Source organism: Numenius arquata, chromosome 3 (assembly GCF_964106895.1).
Source record: "Numenius arquata chromosome 3, bNumArq3.hap1.1, whole genome shotgun sequence".
NCBI classification, from domain to species: Eukaryota; Metazoa; Chordata; class Aves; order Charadriiformes; family Scolopacidae; genus Numenius; species Numenius arquata.
The window spans coordinates 7,202,429-7,230,255 of NC_133578.1; the positions used below are offsets into that span (position 1 = coordinate 7,202,429).

The 27,827-nt window shown below is 40.7% G+C and overlaps 1 protein-coding gene across 1 annotated transcript in view; it reads right to left on the reverse strand.

The window, feature by feature from the left end:
• THSD7B (thrombospondin type 1 domain containing 7B) overlaps window positions 1–27,827 on the reverse strand; it is a 273,934-nt gene that overhangs the window by 74,901 nt on the left and 171,206 nt on the right. The window contains exons 13-14 of the mRNA XM_074145144.1: window positions 25,472–25,735; window positions 8,803–8,981 (exon numbers count right to left, since the gene is read on the reverse strand). Of these exons, the coding sequence (XP_074001245.1) occupies window positions 8,803–8,981; window positions 25,472–25,735 (443 nt within the window). The remainder of the gene's footprint in view (window positions 1–8,802; window positions 8,982–25,471; window positions 25,736–27,827) is intronic.

Below are 27,827 nucleotides of genomic sequence, written 5' to 3' on the forward strand. Positions count from 1 at the left end.
CATAAAGGAAAGTCAGAAAGTACAAATTTTCTGCTCTGAATGCTCAGGATATGTTCACAGCAGGTGAGTCAGACCATCTTTAACAAACTCTACTCCTCTTAAAATAAAGCCAACCACCTGAACGTGGTCAACTTTAAACTGAGGACACACAAAATCTGTTATATATTTATAAGAAAATTCAGTCCTTCTAAAGGACAGTGCTGTCCACTGGAAAAAATGAAAAAGTAACCAAAATCTTAATTGATAACCACGCTAGAGCTGCATACCAAGCAGAGCCGACACAGAAGACCCCAATATAGAGGTCTGGATGAGAAACAAATTTGGCTGACCAAAGGACATGAGAGATACTCTGCCCCATAGAGGAAACTCGTTTCTTTACTGCAATTTTCCCAACATCAGAGCTGGGGGCGGACTGCCGTGACGTCCTTTCTTACAGCTGCTTCCTAGAATAGCCTCACAATGGTTTCTGAAGGCAGTAGATGCTAAATTGGGCCAATGCCAGGACCTAATTTACCAACTCAACCCAACCCAACCTTCGTTCAGGTCGGATGCTCTGCACCGTGATTCAGATCACAGACACAAGCTCCCTAGCCTGGACAGAGCTGGGCTGCCTTCTGCTTAATGCACTCCCATCCAAGATTTTGCCAATATCTTGTTGCATTCACATTTCAAAAGGTTTTGAAGTCATTATGTGGCAGGTTCTACAGAACTATAAACTATTGTAATTCATTTCATTACTTGACTTAGAATTCATTTAGAAAGAAATTTCCACATTCGTGTCTTCTATTATCGCAAACGTTTTATAATCAACAAGACAGTATTTTGGAAACTAATTTTGTACAGAAAAAAAATTATAAAAGATAGTAAAGGGAAGGAAAATGTGTCAAAACCTTCATTTAACTTCTAAAAGCAAGAGAAGGGATACTTCTCTGTAATTCACTGTTTCTGAAGACATATGTGCTAAAACGCATGATGCCAAATAGCTGTTTTTCACATCTACCATATGAAAAGGTGATGACGTACCAACATTTTTTTATTCTGAATAATCTTGGGTTTGTTCCAATTAGAACAGAAGCTAGGTCCTTATTTTAACTGTTATGCAGTATTTCCCCTTCCTTAACAATTGTGAGCCTAAAACTGAGAACAAATTACCCTCCAAAACTTTGCAGAAAATAAATAGAATACTTTCTAAAAGGAGGAAGGAGGGGGAAAAAATAACAAGATTAAATCTGCTGCCAAGGAATAACCAAGGCATCAATCCTTTGTGTTCTCCTGCTCCTAAGACAAAGACAAGCAAGAGTAAGTTCAGTCTCAGTGTTAGACGCTGTCACGCTGATTTATGACACCCAGCGTATGCTGGTCCTCCAACATGACATATTGTCCACAAGAGATTCAGCACAAACCAAACTTCTTTCCTTAAAAAATACTGCCCAAACCAATTTAACTTCAGTTCCTTAGGTGAAATGCCAATACTTTCTCCACTGGGCTACCCAACTGTCTACAGCTGATTTTCCATTTAATTCCATTTCCTCTGCAGAGAAATACACAGAACAAAGCACTTTTGGTATAACTCCTGTCTTTCACTGTTTTCCATTATGCTATCGCATAAAAAATAATTTTTTTCTTCAACAACAAACATAGGATCTCTATATCTGAAAAAGAAATAATTACGGGTAAATTTTCAGTTCCAGAAATGCAAACACATCACTCTCTTTTACAGAAAAAAGTCCTGCTTTGATACGTATTTCAGGAAGAACTTGGGGCTGCAGTAGGCAGAAAAATGCAGTTTAATCCATTAGAACACGGCTGCTAACTTTTGTGGATCCAGAATAATTCTAGGATTTAGGCTGGCATTGTATGATATCTTATTTCACAAAGTGCAAATGTATTTTCACAATTACAGAAATATTAATTATGCATTATTGTTAAAGAGAAGTTTAAAGGAGTTATATAGGAAAAAAAAGCAAAGTGACAAATACTTTCTAGGAAGTTGTTAAACTGCTCACTTTTCACAAGGCTAAAGCTTTTCATGAGAGGCAATTGTGAAAATATGTTTATGTGACTCTTTATTCAACAGAGAACCTGCAGGAGAAATGAAAATCAAGTGTGGGAAGCTATTGAGGCTGAATAGAAAAATTAATATATGCTGGGAATTACATTACACTCTACAGGGTTGTGATCCTGAAGGACAACGTGGGAACAGGCTGTATTTTCCTTTGGAAGCAAAGCAGTACCCGCTCATACGGTGGACTCTCCAGACACTCACTTCTGGAAGATGAGCTCTCAGGCTACACAGATCTCGCTCGCTATTTTTTGCTCATTTAATGAACTAAATCACTGTTTAGTATCGAAACTTTTAGTCACAGCCAGAAAACTGTTAGAAAACCAGGAGGTTCTCGCTATTTTTCTGACACTGAAAATTCTCACTAATTAGTGTAGCAGGCAAAAAAACTTGTCATTTCTATGTTACCGTAAAAACTCACTAGAATTAGAGGACAAATGTTTTCTATGCCGCAATTTCTTCCTTTAAGGCTGAGTGGGAGGAAATCAGGCCTTCTGAAGGTAAAACCAAGATTAAGGATAGGGTTTTTGTTTCCAGAAGTTAAGTTGCACACAAAGCAAATGAGCGTTGATAGACAGAGCCAGAGGAAAATAAAGGTCAGCCGTGTCCTTGCATGCCACAGAAAGGGATCTCATGCAGCCGATGCTACTGATACAGCAGCACAGGACTGGGCTCAGAAATAAACTCCTGGCAGCTGAAATCCATAAGAGAAAGAGATTTTATGAATGCCTCGGAAAAGTTCAGCGGGTTTTCTGACAATTAAAAATCTGTATTATAAAAGAAGTGATTTAAGCAGGAGCTATTTATAGCTAATACATTATTAATGAATTCTTGAAGACTAATTTCTGGTACTGAAAGGTGAGGGTTATACATGCAACTCACCATCCAGGGATTAAATGTGAGCTCATTCAGTGATAGCAATGAAAGACGCTGGGTTCAGACCTGTCTCTAACACAGGAACCTAACAGTTGTGGAAGCACTTCATACAAAGCACACGTACATACATGCGTATGTACAAAAGATATGTTTATGCAAAGGAAGAGTTCAACCAATAACACAGCAAAACAAGTCATGAAAATAAACTCTACAGTCAGACACACTCAAGATTAAGAGAATAAATACTATTGTTATAATTGACAGTCAGATAAGGGGCAATTTCAGATAAATGAAAGAGGTTGTAAATACTTCGTGTCAGCAAGTAAGGACAAGAAAAAACTCAAAGGAAGAAAACGGAAATACAGTAGTTATACATTGCTTATTCAGAAACATTATTGTATATAAAATTATGGCCCGGAGAGCAGTTACCTACCTAAATAAAAATGGACTTTGTTTCTTTACAGTGTCCCGCTACGTTGCTCTTCCTCAGGCAGAGCTCCTCTGACACAGTCTAAGGGCATTTTTGGATCACAGAAACTTATCTTGCCAAATGTGAGCCAAAAATTGCCTAGAGAAACAGCTACTGAATGTGAGCAAGTCAAGCTTTAGCCTACATACCACTGTGTTGGTTTTCTTTGTGGGTTTTTTGAGGAATTACAGCATGAAAAGCCCTGGAAATGTCTTAACGAAAGGCCTTTCCTGAGCAGACCTTTCCTAATATTACAGATTGGAAAACGGGAAAGATCATAAACACACACACCCCCACCCCCTTTTCTCCACCTCCAGCCCAAGCCCAGCTTTGCCTCACAAGAGATAGGGGCTTCTACAGTTAACAGCAGTCTTAGAGCCCATCCAGTCTTATACATACCAATGGTGAGTTTTCACAGCCTATAATTTTGTAGGATTTTTCACATTTAAGACATTTTTTGCTAATCAAAAAAGGTTGTTTTCTCTGAAGCACAAGGAGCGCTAAACCAGTCATTTTCTATGAAAAGGTTACAAGAAATTCATACTTCTTCACACCTACTTCCGAGAAATCTGATCTGTAGATGTACCACTGTCCTCCTTTTCCCATTTTTTAAACTTCTGTATGCAATTTCAGGAAACGCACTTGCAAGCATAATGTGCAAGGTGTCTGTATTTCTCATATTCCAGAGTGAACACCAGAAAATGTCATTAAGAATAAAATACTCATTTTAAAGAAAGCAGTAATTTTAAATTTCAAATACATTACATTTTTTCCTGCTATGCCTGCCTTTACAAATGCTCTCAATCCTTTAAAAATGTTTACTTAAATATATACACTATATATAAAGGGAATAAACTACTTGCTATATTTGTCCTTTAGCAGGACCAAGTAAGAAGGAGAGGGGGAGGAAGGGAAAGGAGGGAAAATCTTGACAAGAATATATATTAGAGCAATCAATAAAAAGATAATCCTTGGAATTCATGAGTCTTTAAAATAAGATGCATTTTCTTGTAGTAATCCTCAAAACCTATAAAAGAATATTCAAGCAATAAACCCCCCATAACTCATATTTAACCTTTCATCATGTAGAACTACATATTAAATAGCTTAGCAACTGCATGCTGTGTAAGTGCATTCAAATAAGAGCAGAAATAGAAAAATGTAAATGCTACACCTCTTTAAACATGCATTGCACAGCCAAGAACATCTGCCAGCTGACCCCATAATCCAATCGGCTGTTCAGAAGCAATCATATCCTTAGATAAGAGCTGCACAGCTCCTACATGCAATGCCCATTTTCCTTCAAAGATGGAGCAAAATGTAGTCAGCCAAGTCTCCGACAATTTTCAAACACTTAGAGGTACGAGACGAAAGTAATTCAACATATTACATGGGTCTGCATTAAAATACTGTCATCTTTTCCCCCAAATATTGTAATTCATCTTTTAATTTCACAGGGCAGTAAGAGAGAGGAAGCTTAAGGCTGACATGACTATGTCAACAAACTGTCACTTCTATTAGAAAATAACAAAACCTGGATTGGAAATTTGGAAAGGCTCACCCTAGTCCATTGACTATAATGAGAAGAAGAAATATGTAAAAGCTGAATTAATTCTCCTAACACTGAGTTTACTTCTAGCATCTACTGCAAAAGGAGTGAGATACTGGAGAGGCTCGTTGGGAAGTGGGGGATGAAGACATCCAAAAGAGTGGGTTCAAGATATGCCAAAAGAGCCAAAATCCCTGTGGAATTAAGAGCATAAAAGCCACGGAATATCCAGTAACAGGATGTGTCATTACCTCTGTATAAAATCAAACTTCTGCTAAAAAGTTCTGTCCTAAACACACAAGCAAGATGCACTACACTGACTCAACCAATTCTAGGAGGACAATCCTTTATAAAACAGTTTAAGTGACTCAGATAATTACTTATATTCATCAAATAAATTGTTTTGATGACACAAATTTCTCCTCTCTCCAAAGCAGTAGCTTTGCTAAAGTATCTGTATTGGCAGAGCCCTCGACATGGTGGGAAATGGTAAGAGAGAATTGCTGGAATGGTATTTCAAGTAATGCTCTCCATAGTTAAATTTATGTCAAATACCTGAAAAGCACTGAAAAAAAAAGACATACAGGGGTCTGCCAAGAAGCCTAGAAAACACCCTTCACGGGAAGAAGGTGAAAAGATTATTTGGCTTCATGAGAAAAAGACACAAACTGACTGAGGGCTGCAATTATAAGAACTGGAAAATGGAGGGTTCTCCAAAGTAATTAGCTAAGCAATAACAAGACCCAAGTTCAGAAGCAATAATTAAAAAAAACCACCTAAGAATACTGGAGGAAATAATAAATAAATAATAAGGGAAATCTACTGGCACCTGGAGGAGTTTATTTCTAAGTTATCTAATGTCTTTATCAACCGCATAAAACACAATAGAACATGGCCAGTGAAAGATAGAGCAAATCTCAGCACCAAGGTGATTTAGTTTTCTCGTGTCTGATATCAAACAGAAGCAAGTATTTTACTGTAGGTATTTAACCCAGATTATATAAAAATAATTAGGATGTCACATATTTATATATAAAGAATCTACACAGCTTTGCTCTAGGATTTAAACACTGCCCAGACCAGAGGAAAGAGAAGACAATCTGCCTTGCAGTAGATTAATATGTGTCCAGCTTAGCTAAACAGCAGCGCAATCAGCTAATTTAGTTTACCATCTGGGTAGGCAACTTGTGCATGCTGCAGTGTGCCTAAGGACCTTGGTGTGTCTTCATCTGCGCTGGAAGTCAAAGTCCAGTGGGTGCAGAGTAGAACTCCTTCTGAACTGTGCAAAGGACTGAGAAGCGTTTGGGGAGGCAATTAATATAATCATGCACACAATATGTGAATATGTGTGCATATCGCAGAATAGTTTGGGTTGGGAGGGATCTTTAAAGGTCATCTAGTCCAATCTCCCCTGCAATAAGCAGGGGCATCTTCAACTAGATCAGGTTGCTCAGAGACCCGTTCAACCCGATCTTGAACGTTTCCAGGGACGGGGCATCTACCACCTCTCTGGGCAACCTGGGCCAGTGTCTCACCACCCTCATGGTAAAAAATGTCTTCCTTATATCCTTCCTAAATCTACCCTCTTTTAGTTTAAAACCATTACCCCTTGTCAGGTAATCTCCTCAGGGCTACCCTCAGTCCCTTTATCCCCCAGCTTGTATTGATACCAGGGGCTGCCCTGACCCAGGTGCAGGACCCTGCACTTGGCCTTGTTGAACCTCACGAGGTTCACATGAGCCCAGTTCTTGAGCCTGTCCAGGTCCGTGTGGATGGAATCCCATCCCTCAGGTGTGTCAACTGCACCGCTCAGCTTGGTGTCATCTGCAAAGTTGCTGAGGGTTCAGTCAATCCCACTGTCTATGTCATTGATGAAGATACTGAACAGTACTGGTCCCAAAATGAACCCCTGAGGGACACCACTTGTCACCGACCTCCATCTGGACATTAAGCTGTTGACAACTACCCTCTGGATGTGACCATCCAACCAGTCCCTCATCCACCGAACAGTCCACCCATATCTAAATGTACATATATATACATATATATATGTACACTTTCCTTTTCCTTAGCACAATTTCTTTTTACCATAAAAGCTCAAAAATATATAGGATCTCATCCAATCCTATAAATCTAAATTGGAAAAAGGTAATCCATTTGTGCGATAAAACAGCTAGAAATAGCTTGTTTTTATCCTAAAAAAAAAAAGAGAAAAAAAAAAGAACAAACCAAAATCAAATCAACCCATAAGCAAAGAAACAAAACCAAACAAAAAAACATGCCAAAAATTCACAAACCTAAAGAAACAGACCTTAAAGCAATTCTAAGGTGTCACTAGCAAGCTGCAATAGGAAGCCCTATAATGAATTCAATGGGTTTTAGATCAAGATGGGTATTCCTGGTAAAGAGGCAAAAAGCACCAATCACATTTATATTAATATCAGCCATGGCACTTTGCAAGCACCGTGCACTGATAAACCTTACAAAGACATAATTTCCAAGTTTAAACAATCTCTTCCCTTTAATATCTTCTGAAAGGCTTTTGAAATTAGCAAATCTAATGTCTGTGGGAATAGGCAACACTTTATAGCAATAAGTTTACTTTTAATGGAAGTAGTCTGCTGTGTCTATGGGTAACAAACCCCAGTATCTTTTCATTACAAAGGAGTTTATTGTTGCCATACGACTTACTGTGGGATTTCATTTTGCCTCTTTGGTGATCTGTCTGATCTATTAAGAAAAGCACTGAGGTATGGACAACATACACTTTATTGCAGTTTTACATTTTCATATTCCCTGCTGCTTCTGTTAGGCTATTGCCTATGAATTTCAAATAGTAATAAGGAAAAAGGAAAAAAAAAAAAAAAAAAAAAAAAAAAAAAAAGGTATTTTCCAAGGTTCTTACAGGAAAAAAAAATAAACTGTGAACAAAATGAGGCAAGGTCAGAATCAGGTGTTAGAAGTGATGCCGCATACCGGGACACGACTGCTGCAGCAACTGCTGCGCAGAAAAACAACTGGATCCACCAGCTGTAGCAACTTCAAGCCACTACACAAATAAATCTTCCCATGGATACTATTAAAGACTTTCCACACGTACTATGCAGCATTTTTTTATATATATATATATATATATATTTTCATAACATATCTATGAAGCCCTTCAGCGTGACTGTCTCTCTCCTATTAATTTTCATCGTTGAATCTGATATAAAGGACAGGCAAATCTTAATAGTACTTCATCAGTGTTAATTAGTGTTGAGAATTAATCAGCAAATGTAGGGAATCACTACTAGTTTTGCAGAAATGCATAGAGCATTAAATAGCATTTAAACAGATGCTGATCTTTTTTAAAGAGTAGCAATTTAGAGATTACTTTCCCCTGATGGGATACTTCAATATTGAATATACAGGGATTAATGTTCAAGGGAACTTGTGTTGTGTTGAAGGGAAATATTGCTAAAAATAGCAATATATATTTAATGAATGTTTGGCAGCAACCATAGTCTCAGAGAGAATTAAACTTTTAAAATACCCATGACATCTGAGCTCTCTGATGCTCATACACTGTCCAGGTGGGATTATTTGTCCAGGGCTTCCTGTGCTCTGGGAGATAAAAATTTCTTTATAGAAGAAATACGATGTTTCAGGTCAAATTCTACTGTTACATGAGCATTTCCCCTCAATCCTCAAGAAGTTTGAGGATTGCCTACAAAATCTGACACAAGGTGTGGTCCCAGAGATAACTCCTATTTCTAACTTCTTCACCAGCACAGTACATTTTGATCACCATTAAAAATACAGAAAGCACAGAGACATTTCTGTTGGCTGTTTAACACGGCTCACCTGATTCTTGAGATCCAGCTTTGGGCAGGGACGACCTCCATTGTAAGGCTTCTCCTTAAGCCACTTGGATCGGACTTTCACCCCCGGTCCACAAGAAGAGCTGCAAGGGGACCAACTGGACCAATCGCTTAATTTGCAATCAAACGGGCAAGGGACCGTGCAAGATTCTTCAATGTAACCTAAACCAGAAATTTAAGAAAGGTTTTAATCACCGCAACTAATGAACTCCGCTCCTCCGACGTCTCACTGCAATCTGTGTAATCAACACGACATGAGAACTTCTTAAAGAGAAGACATTTGGCAGACTGACAACGCTCTCCCAACGTGAGATTGTGATATTATTTGTAAAGAACAGCACTGACTAAAACCAACTTCTACTTGGTTTAGTTCAGTGATCATCAGGAAAGCTGTGATAAACTAAGTGATGTAAAGGACACGCACTGGCAAACTGTCTGTTGTGAAGCTGGTGGTCACCAGCAAGTGGTGATTATCTTCCCTACAAGACTGTGGCCATAATAAATTCTTGAGAAGTAAGCATACACCCCAATTTCCTACTTTTTTAGTATTATTCCAGCCATCTCCAGAGCTGGCACAGGCAGGGAGCCAGAGGCTCTCTTCCCAGCATACAGGACCAGAGGATGGTGGAGGCACCAGTGCTGTCCTCCTGGCAGCACACAAGATGCTTTAGGGACCTGGCTGTGGCCAGCCACCTGGAGTGGTGTGGGATTTGTTCTTGGGAGAAGCAGATAAAACCCACTCCGTCATCTTTCTGGTAGTTCTCTCTAGCCATCTTCTCAGCTGTTTTGTGTATTCTGGGTTTCATAAATGGCATTTTAATGCTTTGCTTCCACCTTAACCTGGCTTGACACAGAGGTCCTCCCAAGATCATTACCTCTTAAAATCAGAATACCAGACATCTGCAGGACCAACACCTTGCTGAATTAAAACCCAACAGGGCTTCTCAGGGAAAAAACAAGGTTTCTCCATACAGGCACATCCCCACAGCTGGTTTAGGAGCTGGCACACGGGAAGAGAGATTTTGCAGAGCCCAGAACTGGCCGTGGAGCTCCTGGTGTGCAGAAAGGCCATGGAGGGTGGCCAAACCCTTGGGGTGTCCAGGGAATTACTAGCACCAGTCTCAGGTTGGCAGCATGGAATAGCTCCTGCACTTTCCTGCTTACCATGCTGCATTCATTCTCCTCGAGTTTCTATTATCTCCTTGTCATGTCCATATGCACTATTTTAATTTAAGCCAAAAAGAGATTTCATGTTAGACCATGAAAGTCAGTGGCTGTTAAGATCAGCCTTTATTACAGGTGGCTTCAACCCTCTGACAGCTCTGGCAATGATGGTCATGGAAATAACTGAATTTCATCCCTACTGTGTTTCTGATGTTTCTCATTTTTATGCCTTTTTCTTTGTTTGGTTTTCATTGCACTAACACTCCCTCTATATTCCTTACCCACAGAATACCAAATTAGCTTGTTCAACTACACTTTTATGAAGGGTTTCCCCACTCTATCAAGGTGACAGTCACTGCAGCAGGGAGGAAAAAAAAAAACCCAAGCAACAAAACCCAGAAAAACCCAACCCAGAAGCAACTATCCTCCAAAACCTGCAGAAAACAGCCCCAGACAACCAGGAAACACTGAGGCTGAGGCACGGAGATTATTCTGGCACAGAGCTGGATTTACTGGCTCTGCTACTGACTCCAAACCAGGACTGTGTTACATCCCGAGCATCGACCCACAGCAGCAATACGCTGGTCTTCATGCTGAAGTCAGTATCAAGAAGGTTTCAGATTTATTTAAGCATCCCCCACCAGAAAATACCCTCCTCCTACAAGTATAAGAAATACTGATGTTGGTTTTGTAAACACTGCCTTAAAAAATGCTACAAACAACAGTAGTTCCCTCCTTCAGCTCAACGATGCTCTATTTCTTCACCCTTTGTCCTTCATGATGGTACTGTTCCCTCTTCCTTTATTGCGGCCACCCTGCAGCCTGGCAGCCGCAATCACTTCCCCAGGAACTCATGCTGTAACTCTTCCCTAAAGCTGCAGACATGTCCCCATACGGTGTGCCCTGCTTTCCACTTGCTACCTCTTATCTCCACGTCTTGCGCTGCCTTTCCACTTGCAGCTCCAAAGCCACAGGAACTGGGTATCTTAATTATTTTTGACCCAATCCATTACAGTGGTGTTCGCATGTTTGAGATATTTCAACTTTGCATGCTTTGTGTTCTCATCTAGGTGAGATTACACCCATGCACACTTACATACAAATATTTCCAAAATAGATTTGATTTTTTTTTTCCCCAAATGAGACTCTCAAATATCCCACTAATATTCTATTCCACCTGCTTAGGTTGCCACTCAAAGCAATTCATAATACATTATGATAAGTAAAAGAAATTTTCTCATGATAGATTTATGAGAAGCATTTCTTAGGCAGTTCTCCAAAGAGTTCTGTTCCACCACCGTATGAAAGATCATTTTTCCTTGGGCTGTGTGACAGCCTAGGTAATTAACTCTCAACAGAAACAAAGAAAGTGCCTTGTTTCAAAGTAGGATTAGACAGAGGGGTTATCAACTTAGCAGTCAAGGCAAAATGGGCTAAGCCTTTTGGCAGTTCAAGACCTACCTCTATAGCAAAAAGAAATATAAGACAAAAAAAAAGGGAAATATAATACAAAAAAAGAAATATAAGGAAGAGGAAGGAAAAGTTATAATCAATAAAATTGAAGAAACTTATTGCATTCCATCCCCAGGAAGCGCTGTGGGGATCCCTCAGCAAACCACAGAATTTCTAAAGACGTCCTGTTGCTAAGAGGCCAGCTCATTACTTTTTGAGTTTTCTCACCCATATTTCTAAATTACACTAAGTATAAACAAATAATGGCCAGCTAATAGAGCATTAAATTACCATACTGCCCAGAGGAACCCAATTCTCCATATTAAACAATGCTACAGAATCAAAATCATAACTTTCTTTCAAGCTCTTCTCATAGGCTGCCATTATTTTTTCTATCAATTACTTGAGTTAAACCTATACCAAGATACCCATGGATGAAAGATTTCATTCAACAAAAATTTTCCTCCAAAAATCTTTGTGATGTATCCCCTCTGCTCAGACAGCGCCTTTACGGCTATCTTTTTGTGAGAAACTAGTAAAGAATGTTGTGCTCAGCTCATCCATTGCCTATGAGAACGGGACGTTTGTTTTTCTCTGTAGGAACCAAGCAATGGCTTGCGGTTGTCAAGGGGCTGAAAAGACTTCAGTTTGGATACTCACAGTAATCCGAGTATTTGTAGCATTGGCATGATGCACAATACAAAACAACACAAAAAAAAACAGCAAGGGAGATCTGCTACTAAAACAACCTATTAATAAAGAATTCTACATTCAGGGTATTATCCAGAGAAACACTTCTTAGCATAGCAAAATATGAATAAAGGAAACAGCATAAACACATTTCTGAGTTACTGTCGCTCAGCCTGGGGAGACTAACTCAAGGTGGAGTTTACACAGCTGGTTTTGTCAGTGTCATCCTTAAACATCTCAACTCATCCATCACATTCCCCTGTTCTCCTCTCCTCTGCAGAACCTGGTACCAAAAATTCCAAGTTGAGTTTCCAAGACATTCTATAGAAAAAGATGTCCTCTTCTTCCTGGCCCTGCTCAGCCTGCTTCCCCATGTTCTTATATTATTTCTTGAAGCTTCCTTTAACCTCTTTTTTATTTTTTATTCCTCAAAATCTCAAGTACCATTAAAATAAAGCTCATCTAATTTAGAAACAGATGAGAGCTTCTGCCCTATCTGAACCAACAGTAGGGTCCTGAAGGCCAAAGAGCTGGAGCTGCACATGCAGATGTTACAAGAGGTAGCAAGAGAAACACCCGTGCGTGGGATATTTAAGCAGGCACTTTGAAACATGCTACTGGGAATAGTCCTGAATTGGCAACAAAAATTGAGCTGGATGATCAAATAAGCCTTTTCTATGTTTAAGTGCTATTGTTTTACTACGGAGACGCTGCCAACCTAATGGGATGAACAAATGCATTTACCTGGGCGGCACAGCTCATTTTACTATTATTTATTCATTAAGAACAATGTGCTTGTTGCTCTACAAGCCACAAATGGAGTCGCTTCCCTAAAGTGTCTATAATACACAAGGCACCCACAGATTACACAGGAGGCACTGGGAAGGCTCAGACGCATGATGTAGCAACCATTACTCGTCTCATTTCTTCTGTGCAGCCCAAGAGACAAAGCAATAGCAGGTAGATTAATAAAGTGAGGGTGACGGTCTGGTGGATGTCGGAGGTTAAGGCTCAAATACATGGTGTGAAAACTGTTATTGCCTTATTTTTGCTGCGCAACCCAAAAGAGCCAGGGCAGTAGGAGGCAGCTGGATGATGGGCTGGTGGGTGTCAGCGGCGCAGAAGCACAAAGAGGTTGTGGATTGCACTGCAGCGCTGGGGGCAGTTTTGCAGTAGCACTATTTCTTTCCCACCTACCCAGGACGTCGTAGATATCACCCTAGGCACAGCCAGCGAGAGGCTGCAGTGTCCTTCCGTGTCCCCCTCTACATTCGCAAAGGAATCATGATGGGAGAAGCAGGTGATTAGTAGGTTGACAAGCTCACGTAAGACACTGGCATCCACCCGATTGCTACCCTTCCAAATGATAAATTTGCTGCGGGTGTAAGGTCTGCACACAGCGTTAAACAACAGTGCCAACAGGATTCCAAGAGGCTGACTTAGAAGTGATTGGAAAATAAACATTTCTCCAGCAGCTCTGGAAACAGATGCACTTCTAATTGAATTGGCTTTAGACTCATTTGTATCCTCTCTAACATATTTCATCATTTCAATTAACAAACTTCTAGCAGTTCTACTCTTGTTAGTAAACCTTGAGGTGCTTCATAAAACCCAAGGTCATTACTATGAAAGGGACAATTCTGTGCGTCACCACAACTGCCACTGGTAATAGCACCAGTAATTTCCCTTGGAGTCTCCAGGATGAAAGACATCACTCTTTAACAAACAAGGCAGCAACAGAGTGGACAGTGATACAGAAGAAATGTTTCTAATTATACAGACCAAAGGTAGAGTGGAAAAAAAAAAAACTGATTCATTTTGCAATTAATATTTACATTCATTTGGTTACTGACTGTGAAATATGTAGAATAACACCCGTAAATCCTTGCGGTGCTAAAAGTCTAATAGCTAAAGACTTTATAAGGGAGACCTGGTGGACCATGTCACTCGGTGGGCCAGATTCTGCTCAGCTGAAGCTTTGGGATCTCCTACAAAGCAAACCTCAGGTTTTAACTCAGGTTAAAACTTAGCATCGAGCATAGACTATGGTTAATAGACTAACTCCACCAGCTGATCATAGCTCTATGGTTGGGGCTTTCCCAGTGTGCCACAGAAAAGGCAGCTATAGACCATGGGCCACATGGCATGACCAAAGGCTCCAGAAGCTTGTGAGATACAAGGGGAGCACCTCGTCTTAAGCAATCCAGGTCCAAACATTTAAATCCTCCTTCAAGGTAGGATATTATTAACTGAAGGAAATTAAGCAGAGTAAGTCTGGGAGTCTTAAAGTTGCTAACAACTTCAATTGCATCTGAAAAGGGTGTAATATTGCCATGGAACAAACATTTAAACTATTTTCTTTTAATATGCAAGGATTTGGGAGATTTTATGCATTATTAGTTTGCTAGCTGGGAAATTTAAGAGATAATCTAATGAATACATTCAGCAAATGCACAAGTAAAAAACCCAGCAAAAATAACTTTTACATCAAATATTTTGCAAAGCTCAAATAATGTACCCTTAGCTAATTTATTCCCACTTGCTCTTCTCAACAAAGAGGCACATGCTCTCGTTATCCCATAGCAGACTGATTATAGATTCTAAATAGACCAGAGAGGACTTGTAAAAAATGCTGGTAAGTTTAACTCAACATTATTGTTATTGAAATTCATCCAAGGGTTGGTTTTATTGCTCAATTTCACAGTCTCTATAAATTCTGACGAGGCAGTTGGGTTGATGCTGACTTTGCATTATGATTCCTAATTTCTTTTGATTTTGCATTATAGTTTTCTTCCTTAAAGAACTTGCAAGCTTACACTCTGAGTTGCATACAAGCCGTAAGAGTTGATATATTTAATCTTTTAACTAAATAAGGAAACCTCCATTAATTAGCACATTCCTTGTAACAGATTGCAGAACAAGCTGAGAACTCTTCCGGAGAGGAGAGGCTCGTCTGCTGCCTTCTGAAAGCAAATAAATAGTGCAAATAAATAGGACTTCACAGCGCACATTCATCTCACGGGGAACTTTCGATGCAGAAATCCACTGCATAAATCCATCTGGGCGCCAAAACCAGCTGTGGAAATGATTCCCTCTCCTCCTGGGGCTGCTCCCACACCGTGAAGGGCTGGGCCGGATGCTTGGGAGCCCTGACATCTTAAGAAAGACCTTACTCAAACAAAAAAAAAAATCATCCACTGGGATCAATAGCAGCCAGGGGAGTAGCTCAGCTCTGTTTTTCTATATACTTTGCTCATCACGCTGCCACCGGGAAATTCATCTGCTTTGTCCAAACAAAACCAAGTAGCTTTTATTTTTTCTTTATCAGTGTCCTCACTCCCTGTATAGCAGGAAAGAAACTCATCCCAGTGTACTTTATTATGAATTGTTTAGCATATATGTTCTTCAGGCTACTCAACTCATAGTAAAAGCAGATTTTTAAAACAAACCTAAGATTTGGTTTATTTTTCATTATTATTATGAGAGTTTTATAATAAAATCAGGGTTTTTTTGAAGTCTGAATACACTTCCACAGTAGATCATGAAGAAAAAATTAAATTGTCCACAGACCGTCAAATTCCCGTCTTTCTCCTAGATCTGACTTCTCTCAGAGGTCCAATTGCACAGTAGCTCTGAAAATAGATGTGCATCGCAGAGCACTCTGAAGATCAATATAGACTTGGGCAATTTGGACCAGGCGGGAAGCATCTTCCAGAGCCAAGGGTCCATCATATGGGAGAAAGCTGCCGCCAAATGTCACCAAAAATATCTGCCCCCATCAGTAAATCACACATGGCCTGAAGGTCAATGGTTTCAGGCTCTGTTGGAGCACACTAAGAAACTCAATTTCGGAGTTTGGGGCCCTCTGCGGAGAGCATCTTTCTGCCAGTTCCTAAAGATGTGACGTTAGGCACTGTCAACACAATATGCCACCTCATTTCAGCTGCCAAGCCTCGACCCCGAGACACAGACAAGCCTCATTTAGACAACTTCCCTCGGACAGCAACGCGACCGCTTCCATTTCACAGAATGGGAAAGGCTGATGCCTTTCCTTGTACCCTGATAATTAGCACGCATTGCACATTATAATACTGCTCTTATTTCAGACAAAATAAACCACCAGATGACTCTGCAGAAGAAAGGAACACAAAGCAATTAGATCCAGGGGCAATTAATATTATCAAGAAGGCTCATAACAACATGAAAAAAAAACTTTTTTTTTTTTTTTTCTCCTTTAAATGTACATTCCTAGTACTTTAATCTCCAAACTTGAGAGGTACTACCAAGTGTAAGGGCCAGGTCACACAGGCACTGAAAAGGCAGAGAGAAGCATCCGAGCTGCCTGCGACCTCTGCAGGCTCCCTCTGTGCCACCACGGGAGGCGAGTGACACAGTCACCCCTCCAATCAATGCATTTAAATCAATACACCGCCCCAACTCCTTCTTGTCTCATCGATGCTAAACGAGAAACCTAACTACAGGCTTTAATTATACTGGCACTGTTTTAAAGCTGCCACTAACCATTTACCGACATGCGGAAGATCCAGGTAGCTGCCGCGAGGTCCAGCCTGCTGGGATGAGGAGTTTCACTCCTGCTATCAGAGGTCACCTTGCTCCAGAGGCAGGGATACAAAGGCATCTGGCCTTCTTAAATAATGCTGTACTAAAAAAAAAAAATGTAAATAAATATCTGATGGAAACAGGGTTTTAAGAAAGGGAACAGCCCCTGCTTTTCCACAGCTTAGTCACGGGGAGAGCAGAACGACTCATTTAGATGATGGAAAACCTTGAGATGGAAATAGGACATTTTTGTGATGTTAGCAGGCCCCAGCACAGAGTACTGATGTACTGAATTCCTGATAGACTTTTGTTTCAATTTTGCAGCATGACTTTGAGCACGCTGGTTGTGTAGTTCAATCTCCTTTGCTGGGGGACTTCAATGAATTCTGACAGAAGCAGAAAGCGATGCAATCTTGTTGAATAATGCGATTTTTAATGGTCACTCCTCCATGTTACCAAATACAAATGAGATCCAAGATTTCACAGAGGGAATCTCTGTCTGTAGTGAGGGATATTAGAAGTTTTGCAAACCAGGCTCTCAGTGATTTAATTTACACCATCCTCATTTGCAAACCTTGGAGGACAGAGAGATTTCAAAGAATATCTCAGACCCAGGAATAGACTAAGGTTGGATAAATTCTCAGTTACTCATCAACATTGTTATGATAATCCTCAGAGAAGACTGAGCTGAAGTTTAATTTTATCCACGTTTCCTAATTCAGGCTCATTTCCTCAAATCTTCTAAATTCAGCTGTTGCTATGTTTCCGAGTTGTTCTCCCAAACTCTTTGATCAAGCAGACTACATCAGGCACCTTAAAAGAAATCCACTACGTGCCCATCTCCCCCTTTCATGCTAACTTTATCACTGCAGGCATTGCTCCAGCAAACTCTTTTCTGCTCTGGCAGTCAGCTCGTTTTATTCAGAGACTGGCCGACGTGCAAAAAGTGGAATTCTTACTTTTGTTGGACTCTTCTTCCATACAGGCAGACTCATGTGATGCTGCTTCTGAAGATCTCCAGAATAAGTCAGACGTCAAACCCTCTAACTCTCACTGGAACCCACTAAAACACCTACTGTGTCCAGCTGGCACAGGGCATGCCACCAGTGGTAAAGATACGAGATTGTGACTTTCCACTCATCAGAGCGGTATAAAAGGCCAACAGGTTAGAAAACATTGAAAGAAACCCATGTAAGACACGAGAGGAGTCCTGTGAACTACCACCAGCACATGTCACTTCCCGGTACAGCTACACATCTCAAAGGGATCATGAAGTTCTCCATGAGAAGGAAAAGGGCAGAGGTCTTAACACTAGAGCACGTGATTCATGAAAAGGCTTAGGCTAAACCAGTATTTCTCCATAATTCCAACATAACATACTAAATGGAATGGCACATAGGGAGAGAAAAATGTTAATTCTAAATCTGTCTTTGTATGGTACCATTTTATTAGAGCCTTGCTTCATAACAGGCTGTATTTGTGACAAATGCATTATTAAAGCCGAAGAGAAGAGACGGGCCACGTTTCAAAGAGATACTCTGACTGCAGCTACTGCAGAAAGCAGGGCAGCAGATCACCCAGTGCATTAACTTGCTATCAGAGTTCTCCTAAACCTCCGATAGACTATTTCTACCCTAAAAACTTCTTCCCATAGAAGAGCTTTAATCAACCTGTCAAAAGCAGAGAAAAACTGACCGAGCCTAATAATAGAAACAAAAGGCACGGACGCGAGCAAGGGTGGGCAGAGGTGGTCTGGCAAGTGGAGGCTGATGGTGATCGTTGAACACAAGAAAGCCTGCTTGAGGTCAGTAAAAAAAAATAAAATCATTCTTATGGTCTGGTATTGCCACCTCTTCAAAAGGGTCATTTTACAGATTGCAGCAAAAGGCATAAAAGAAATTTGGGCAAAAAGACAGGCTATAAAGATTTATATTTAGAGCCAAGGAGTAACAACAGACATCGCTATGACTAAAGGCAGCACCTACAGAGGATGTTGCTCAAATGGTTGGACTCGATGATCCCAAGGGTCTTTTCCAACCTGAATGATTCTATGATTCTACAGAGGATGTTGCTCAAATAGCTAAACCTCTAAACGTTTCCTCATAAGATGCATGCTTGCTTTCTGCATGAAGATAAAGATCTAGAAGAATGTGCATTTCTACGTACTAATGCCTCAGGGGAAGTCTTGCCTCACTTTAAACAAGCTTCTGTGATAGCCAGTTTGACCCATTCAGAAATAACTTTTTTGATGGCTGTTTACCTTTGATTCTGTTGCCAGAAAAACACAGAAGAATAGCAGCGTCTGAACAGTTGTCTTGTGATGCCATTTCATTTGATAAGTCTTTTAACATCCAGGAAGGAAGAACTGTGGCCAGACTTTCTTATGGCGAACAGATTTTGGAAAAAAACGGAAGGGAAAAGATAGGGAATAAATCAATGTTCTTTGAGCACTGTTATGAGGGCAATATGTAAAAAAGCATGTAGTCAAACAAGAAATGGAGGGCAGGTCCTTTACGGGCTCTGTTTCTGTGCTTACAGCTCCCCTGGCAGCCACAGCTGTAATTAAGGCTGTCACTGCACACCCAAGGAGATGTGTAGAAATATTGGAGAGAGGAACAGAGGAGAACCCAGCCGGGATTTCGGGGCTAAATTTAGAAGCTATTTAGCTTTGAGATAGCAGAAAAACAGTCAAAGGTGACAGTGGCTTTGAACAGTCCTGAAGTGGGAACGTGAGGATAGGACAGCCCTGTCTGCAGATGGCAACACTTTTCAGCCACCTGTGATCCAAACCCAGTCTTAATTCCCATGCCAGGGGATGGGATGGGATGGGAGGGGATGGGATGGACAGAAAATAAGGTGAGTTTTTAGCTGAAACTTTTTCCTCAAAAGTCTTTGAAAAGCTTTGTCCTGGTAAGCAGTACAGTCATTTTTCTGTAATAAAAAGGCCACAGAGAAAAATACTACAGAGGCACAGAGGGGAAACCACAGTGAGAAACAGGAGTATTGTAATATTTAATTAAACCCAGATGCCAAAAAGAAGGCTAGGGTAGTCTGAACATGGGCTCTACATTTTATCATTAACCAATGGTGCCAAGAATACTCCCACACTTTTAGGGAGGAGGAGGCATCCCAAGGGCTGTCACGTGTGAAGTCTGGAGCCGGGAAGAGGACAGTCTAGACAGGGTTGCCCATTCTCCTTGGAAAAGAAACAAGGCTGTCAAGAATAAGGCCTCCAGAAATGAGGCCTCATCATAAGATGTTTGTAGGATGCTGTTTATGGAAGTACAGAAACCATTTAAAACTAAGGCGCATTGGATTCTGGAATTAATGGTTTGTGCTAAAGAAAAGGAATTTCAATATAAAATTTCATTTACACAAAGAATGAAATTAAATACTTTGGAATATTTTCAAAAAACATAGGTGAAACTTCTGTTCAGAAAAGTTTCTATTTCTGAAGATTTTTTAAAAAACCCAGGGATTTCTGCAACAATTTCATTCTTCAAAATAAAATTTACCAGATATGGAAAAACATATACCACAGTAATTGCCAGAACAGAGACACTTTCAAAAATAAAAAGGCATCTATTCAATGCAGCTTTTTCAACTTTTTTTTTCCAAAATTGTTACCTTGTAGGAAAGGTAAGTTTGCTGTCAGTCCACCATAAACTTGGGTCATATTTCTTTAACCTATTAAGCTCCTCTTATGGTTTTTTGACATACACAAATATAATTTTGCAGAAAGACTATTAAAATCTAGTGATCAAAAGCTACCTGAAAATAACTCATTTTCTCCTAAAATGACAGTGTGGGGATTCACACATGGCAGGGTTTCAGAGCAGGTCCCTGTGTTAACTCACAGGTAGGTCATGCAACGTCTGTCAAGCTGGTGGCCAGGACTTTCACATAAAGGAGCTTAAACCCCAGAGGAATGCCCCGGGTAGAAACACAGCACAACTCTGGGCTGACCTTTCAGAAAACCACATTTCATGAGACTTGATACTACCCAGTTTTGAGCAGGAGGAGTTGAAATTCCTGATCCATGACCTTTGCATACTGTCCTCAATCTCTCAATGCTGGGGACACAGCTGACCAGGACAGAAGCCTCACTGTTGCTGCTGGCACACGCTGCCCTGATGCGCCTTGGACCAAGGAACATCCATCCCTCCAAAACCCACAAAAACTATGAGTTTTCACATCACCAAAATTTTTAACTCCTCCTGGTGCATCTGTTTGCTAAACTGCGCTGTTTGGGATTAAAGCTGACATTTTCAAGGAGTGACCTTGCCAGCAGAATTCCCAGTAGTGGCGTTAGCATCCACATGACTGGGAGGAACCAAGTGACACCCCTGCATCAGGAGGTGCCAGGGGACCCTCTGAGTAACCCCAGTCCTCTTTGATTTGCCCACCCGCAACTAAACCCTGTACTAAAAACACTGCACTGTTGAGAATAAGGAGGTATATGAGCATCCCTGCCATGCCCTTCATAAATTTAGAGATAATTAAAGCTTTTTGAGAGGACTGTAGGTTGAAGTTAAATGCTCTGTGATTTAAAGCCAGGATCTATTTGTCTGTTGTGTCTTTTTTTCAGGTCTCTGTTGTTGTGAGCACAGCAGAATTTGAATAGTGTAAGCGCTCTACATAAATTCCTGCTTTCCATAAATTGCCCGTTGGATCAAAAGCAGAACCTCTGTGCAAGAGCACAGAAATCTCCAGCCTTTGATTTGGAACAGATGAGGCACCCTATGTTCCTCTAAGATTAAAAAAAAAAAACCCTGTTGGCACAGAACACAGAAAGAGAGGCAAAGGAACTACATGAAATAATTCAAAACAAAGGAGGTGGAAATTCAAAAATAGCACAAGGAACTCAGATGACAGACTGAGAAGCAGCAATTAAGAGGACAATTTACTGTCCAAAGAGGGTGCTCCAAACACCAGCCAGAGAATGGAGACACTCTGGACTAGCAGTGACCTGAATGCAATATAAGCCAGTCTTCTGATGGGAAGACAAATTGAGGCAAATTATCAATTACATTTTTTGTAATATAGTTAGAAATAGTCACCTCTATCTGTAATTTCATAATTGCACTTGCAAATTAAAGGGAGGAAAAGAAGAGTGAACCAACTCTGGGAGAAAAGAATTAGTTCAATCCGGAAACTGCAGGTCACTCATTTCTTGTGCTTATTGAATGGCCCATGAAGGAAAATGTCAAGATCACTAAAATAAAGCAGTACACTAATCACAAAAGCCAGTCATGAAAAAAAACGCTATGGTGTGTTTTTTTCTGGATTAAAGAAAAGGTTTGGTGTAGAAAGGAATAAAATTCAGAAAAGTCTGGGATTTGTATTTTTAAGCTTGTGATATCTAATGATCATGAGCTAATCCAAGATTAAATTGCAGTGAGGGTAGATAAATTAGCCAAGGTGTGACCTACATAGCCACTGCAGTTGACTCAAAGTGTTTACACAGTCTGTGCTGGGTCAAGGCAGAGCTTCCTTCAGCCCAGGACTCGGGTCCTGACAGAAGAAACCGTAGACCACCAGGCAAGCTAGTAGAGCATTTCCACTAAGGCACAGCTGGAATGCTTTTATCTTCACTGGGTTTGGACCTTGGGATACTCTGTATGCGGTAAATACACCAATGGGGAGAAAATCCATTTTGAATGGATTCAACAGATTCAGTCCTGTTGAAAAGGTATGCTTAAAGATTTAATATATTTGCAGATAATGGGCTTAGGAGAGTTGGAGTCTAGACTGCTGAAAAACACAGATGAACAGACTTTAATATTTTGGGGGGGGGGGGGGGGGTGGGGTGGGGTGTTCCCAAGTGGCCAATGCAGAATTGCTCAAAAAACTCAGTGTAAGATCAGGGCCTCAGTCCCTGAACCTCTCCGAGCAGTGATTAATTTCTACATTAGACTCAAACTCACAGTACATTCACTTGATAACTATGATACATTCACATGATAAGTCACATTGACACGAGTGAACTAAACCCTACTGAAGTGGTAAGTTCAACAGCCAGGTTTCAGTCAGGGAAAGTGAAAATCATTGCTGCGAGAAGGCAAGAGCCCAGAGCTTGCTCTCGAGAAAAGCTACAGACAGACCTATTCTATTCTATACCATTTTTATTGTCCCATACCTTGCACTCATGGCATTATCAAGTCTGGGACAAACTTAAATCTACTTCTAAGGCAAAGTTTGCAGCCTTACATCTGTCTTTCTACACTTTGTAAAAGTTCTTCAAAAGGACCTAGCAAAGAACTGAGGTCTAAGTCTTACAACTTCTCACTTCTGTCCTGGTTTAAGGGAAAGGAACTTTTCCTTTTGCACTGTCCTGCAAAAGGAAAAGAGCAGGAAACAAAGAGAAGCCAGAAGACCTGAAAGAAAGAGAAGAGGAACACGCTTACCCCCATAGCTCATAAAGCAAGAACAATGCCTACATATCACAGTGATTGGCATTCAATATATAAGGCAATGGCTTAATTAACCATAAATATGGTCAGCTAGCAAATGTCAAAAGGTCACCTGATATTAATTGTGAACAAGACAAACTGAGGTGCTTAAAAAAAAAAAACCTGTCATGAATAATTTCTCAGGGCTTAGCAATTCTGCATGCTTCTGCAATTTGCTCTTCTCTATTATGGTTGAATAACATTCTGCTAATTATTAATTGGATAATGATTTGTTTCTATCACTAATTCAATATTGTGTTCAGAAGTGCATTTTGAAAGTTCCCAGCTCTAGAGCCCATAAATATCGGGTTTATCTTCGTTTAATTGCTCTGGTTGGAAGGCAGGTCCCAAGTGAGGGGAGTGGAGCTTTCTGCCCATTTTTGAGCACTCTACACCCAAAGTCATCAAAATATCCATGTCCTCTGGAGACCGAGGCAATGTTGCTTTCCCACTGACCTTGCAGGGAAAAGAAGATCTTCAACACTGAGTAGCAATGAATATTAAAACAGGGGTCGGGCTGGAGATTCATAGTTCACCCTTAGGGGAACTCTTATGGGGGGCACTCAGAAGGTGGAAACATCTCACCCCTCCTTCACGTCCCGGTTCCAAACCTAAAGCTCTTCAGAACACTCTGTTAATAGCGTGCAGGAGGAAGGGCATCGACAGGGCTCTGCTGCACAGCACTGACCACCCCTCCAGCCTCTGACACGGGTCCTGAGCCAGGGCCGTGTTGCAATCATTTCTGCTCAGATAAAAAGCCGAAGACAAGAAAGCCAACAATAATCCCCTTGAGCTACAACTCCCTGCTACCTCCCTAAGAGAAACCAGACCATTAAAAATGCCGCATAAATATCACTGACAGAAAACAGGCTTCAAGGTTATTCAGAAAAGCCCCACGCATAGACAAACTGCTCTTTTTAACAGTGATAAAAAACATGAGTTTTTCAAAAGACCAAGTCACGGCACAGGCAAACCCACCTTTCAAAACCCAACAGCTTTCTTTTTGCAGAAGAAAAGGTAATGTTGTGGGGGAAAGGTAGAGCATTCCTCCTTCATGGGCCACAGAGGCATAATCAATTGGTACAACAGCACATTGTCGAAACAAAAACCACAGAAAGCTGCTTTATGAAGCCGTGCAGCCAGCTGGAACAGCCATCAACAGCCGCGAGAGGAATTCACTCCAGGACTGAATCACTTCATTAGGGTGGGTTTTTTTTTTTCCTTTTATTACATGCAGCTCGTGGTGCTGATCCTCATCCTGAAGACCCTCCACAGAGCAGCCCCACTTCTTTCTCTGCTCCCTTTTATATTCAGGAATACAAACGGTTCCCATTGTATTCCTTAATCTCCTCCTGAGACATCATTTCCCCCTCTCCCATCATATAGCTTACCAGCAGTCTTCCAACCCACTACATCACGTTGTGTGGTGCCCTAAGCATTTTGACTGGAAGTCAGAGAGCATTAGTGGTTTGGGGGTAATGTGGGTACAGAATTTGCTCCTAAAATAAGGGCTTTTGTCTGTAAAGTCCTGTAGCACAATGACTGCGATGAACTGCAAATCATATAAACTGGGAGAAAATATCCAGGTGGAATGACATTTCTTGCTTGCTCTACTTCTAATTCTGCCCTGTTTCTGTTTGATAGAGTCTACTTGATTATATGTGAAATATAAGTGGGCAGAACCACAGCCCAGAGCCCCAGCAAGCAGTGACATTGGAATATATGCTGGGAATCAATTTGAGCTTGAGACTGGCACAGAATTACAAGGATGAGACCACTGGCTGCTGAAGTCATGTGTACTTGGCAGGAGCAACAGTAGGTGACATCACGGGGTTTTTGTAATTAAATACGATTGTCTCAAGACAATTTTTGAATTCCTGAATTCTTTCATTGAAAACAATCACACGAACACCTCCAAATTAAGTGAAAAGTAATAAAAATTTATAAACAAGTAAAAGCTAAAGTAGGAAATATCTTCAAACATCATGCCTATTGAAATATAGCTTCTCCTTCTCATAAGCTCATACTTTTATGGGATTTTAAGAGAAATGCCTCTGGTATTCTGACAGCGAAGCCAACTGTAGCCGTCTTCTACCTCATTTCCACTGCAGAAATGCCAGTAGACCCTTATACTAAGCAAAACCTTAGTATTAAAAGCGATAAGAAGATATTAGAAGAACAATGTTCAACACTCATGGCAACCTTGTGAAAACTGTTCCAGCAAGTAGACAGGTATACACGTACGATAGGCTCCAAAATGAACCGTTGAGCGGATAACTGTGCTCGGCATCAGGGCTATTTACACATGTTGCGCGCCTTTTTAAATCTCCTTACCCGAACTGCTACAGCGAGATGGTTCCACGAGTCTGCCGGTCTTATCGTAACAGGCGATAGCTCGGAGCCGCACACCCTCGCCACACTCCTTGGCATCTCCGTGGGGTCGTGCTCCCAGCTGCGGCTCGGATGCACCTCCTCCGATAATGCAGTCGGACCAGTTTCCGTGGGGCTGGGAGGTAAACACCTCACAGGGGCACGGCTCGGTTTCAACTTGAGGATAAACTTCTGTATTCTGGCATTTGTCTCGCTTTCTGCTTCGCCCTGTTCCAACCACAGAAATCTGTTCGTTAGCTTAACATCTGCTACTTTTGATAACAACACGTCATATTATTTATACTTGCATGAATTCAACACATTAGAACCAAGACAATCTGAATGTTAATATCCAGGAATGTTTCTGAAGCATCTATTAGCTGCTGCCAGTGCTCTGGAGTGCAAGGACAAGGTATTTATCTCCAGGGGCAACCGAAGAACTTGGAAATACTGTTTGGATGGGTAGGGCAAGGAGCAAAATGCAAAGTCTTACTCTAGTAACGGTCTGCCCAGAAAATGCTTTGTAATTTTATATAATATCATCTTTCTCTAATTATCTGATGAAAATAAATTGATTGCTTTGTCTCTACTTGCTCGCAATCAATGGTTGCCAGGACAACTTCCAGAGGAGACTACATCAGCCACAACTTCTTCTTTGAGGCTACTTTACAAATTAGTTAAAGATGCACTCTGCACACAAACTGCGCTTTGAAGAAAACAGAAAAGATAATCCTCAGCAAATTATTAGGGCTGGAAAGCATTTCAATGGTTATATTTGGTTTAATGTTTCCTTTTGCTCTACTTCTTCAACAGGTTTTAAAAGAAGGCTCCTTACAGATCTTTCAGCAGCTTTGGGAAGCAGCAGCATTCAAATAAACCTGTGGTACAGCTCTCTGCAACTGCACTCCTCATGCCCTGCTCCTGGAGGACTTCTAGGCATGAGAAGAGGTCCCCGCTACAAGGAGAGAGAATGTGAAGAAGAGAATTCACGCTCCCTGCATCCCTACAGCTGCTCCAGGGAACAAAGGCCTGTACACAGCCTCTAAAGATAAAATCAATGCTTTTCTTGGCATGGGTTAGCCAACGTGACGTGGAGCAATCTTTATGCCGGCTGAGCTCAGGATCATCTTTGCATTTGGCACCTGCACAGAAGGGGAGAATTCATCTTCACTAACAAACCGCATCTGTATCTCATCCTCAAAATGTTCCTTGGGGAACTTGGCCATGCTAAAAATACTTCTGCAAAAAGTTTTTAAAGCGTTGATCCCAAAATAAATGTTTTCTCTTTGGTATTGCACACAAATAAGGGACTAAAAACAAAGTGTAAGTTTTATAAACCAACAACCTTCCTTCTAGCCTGGAACCCAGAGTCATTTCACCACGTGTCGGCAGGAGCACAAGGTGGCTGTCATCAATACCTGTTTGCATACAAACATGTACCTCCAAAGAGAAGGGCACCGATTGCAGACCCTTAATATCACTGTCCTTCAAGCCCCAGCTCTTTCGAAATTGCATTTCCAGAGTTCTGGGGAATGCAAAGTTTGCCAGCACAAAAGGATAATAAACACAAAGAAATCAAATAGTGCCAACATCTTTATATATTTTTATATATATATTTATGAGGAAATTCAAGTAATGTATAACAGGTACAACTCCACATACTTAAAGGAAAGTCTTTTAAAAGGCTTTAAATAGATTGGGAGCTCTCTAGTGGCATTTCCAGCATTTTATGTTTGAGGAGCTGACAGAAGCCACAAACTCAGTGTATACCTACAGCTGTACGTCCTGCATTGTAACGGGAAACACGGGAATTTGGGACTTGCCCATGTTTTGCCATTATTACATGAAGCACATCAGGCACAGGTAAGGATGCTAATAATCTCACACTCATACAACACTTTTTTTCCAACTTGCCCTGCCATCTGTTTTGTAGGCATCTTCCCTCGAGTGAAGTTGCTATGAAAGCCCTAGTTTGAGGGCAAAAGTGACATTCATCCCATACTCTTCATAAAGAAGTAGTTTTAGAATTAGTGATGGTGATATTTTTATCATCTTCACAGACTGCTTTAGAAATTACTATTAAAAAAACCACTGTCAAAATTTTCAAGGACATAAATGCTTCAATTAAAAAGCACTTTCTTTTTTAAATTAATATGCTGACCATTAACAAATATTACATATATTAAATATTAGCAGATAGTACACACTGCATATTAAAAAGTTTCATGCAGATAGTTTCATACGGCATATGAAACATTAAAAATACACCTTCTTACAGAAAAATTCACTATATCCATAGTACTGAGAATTAACTGACTGT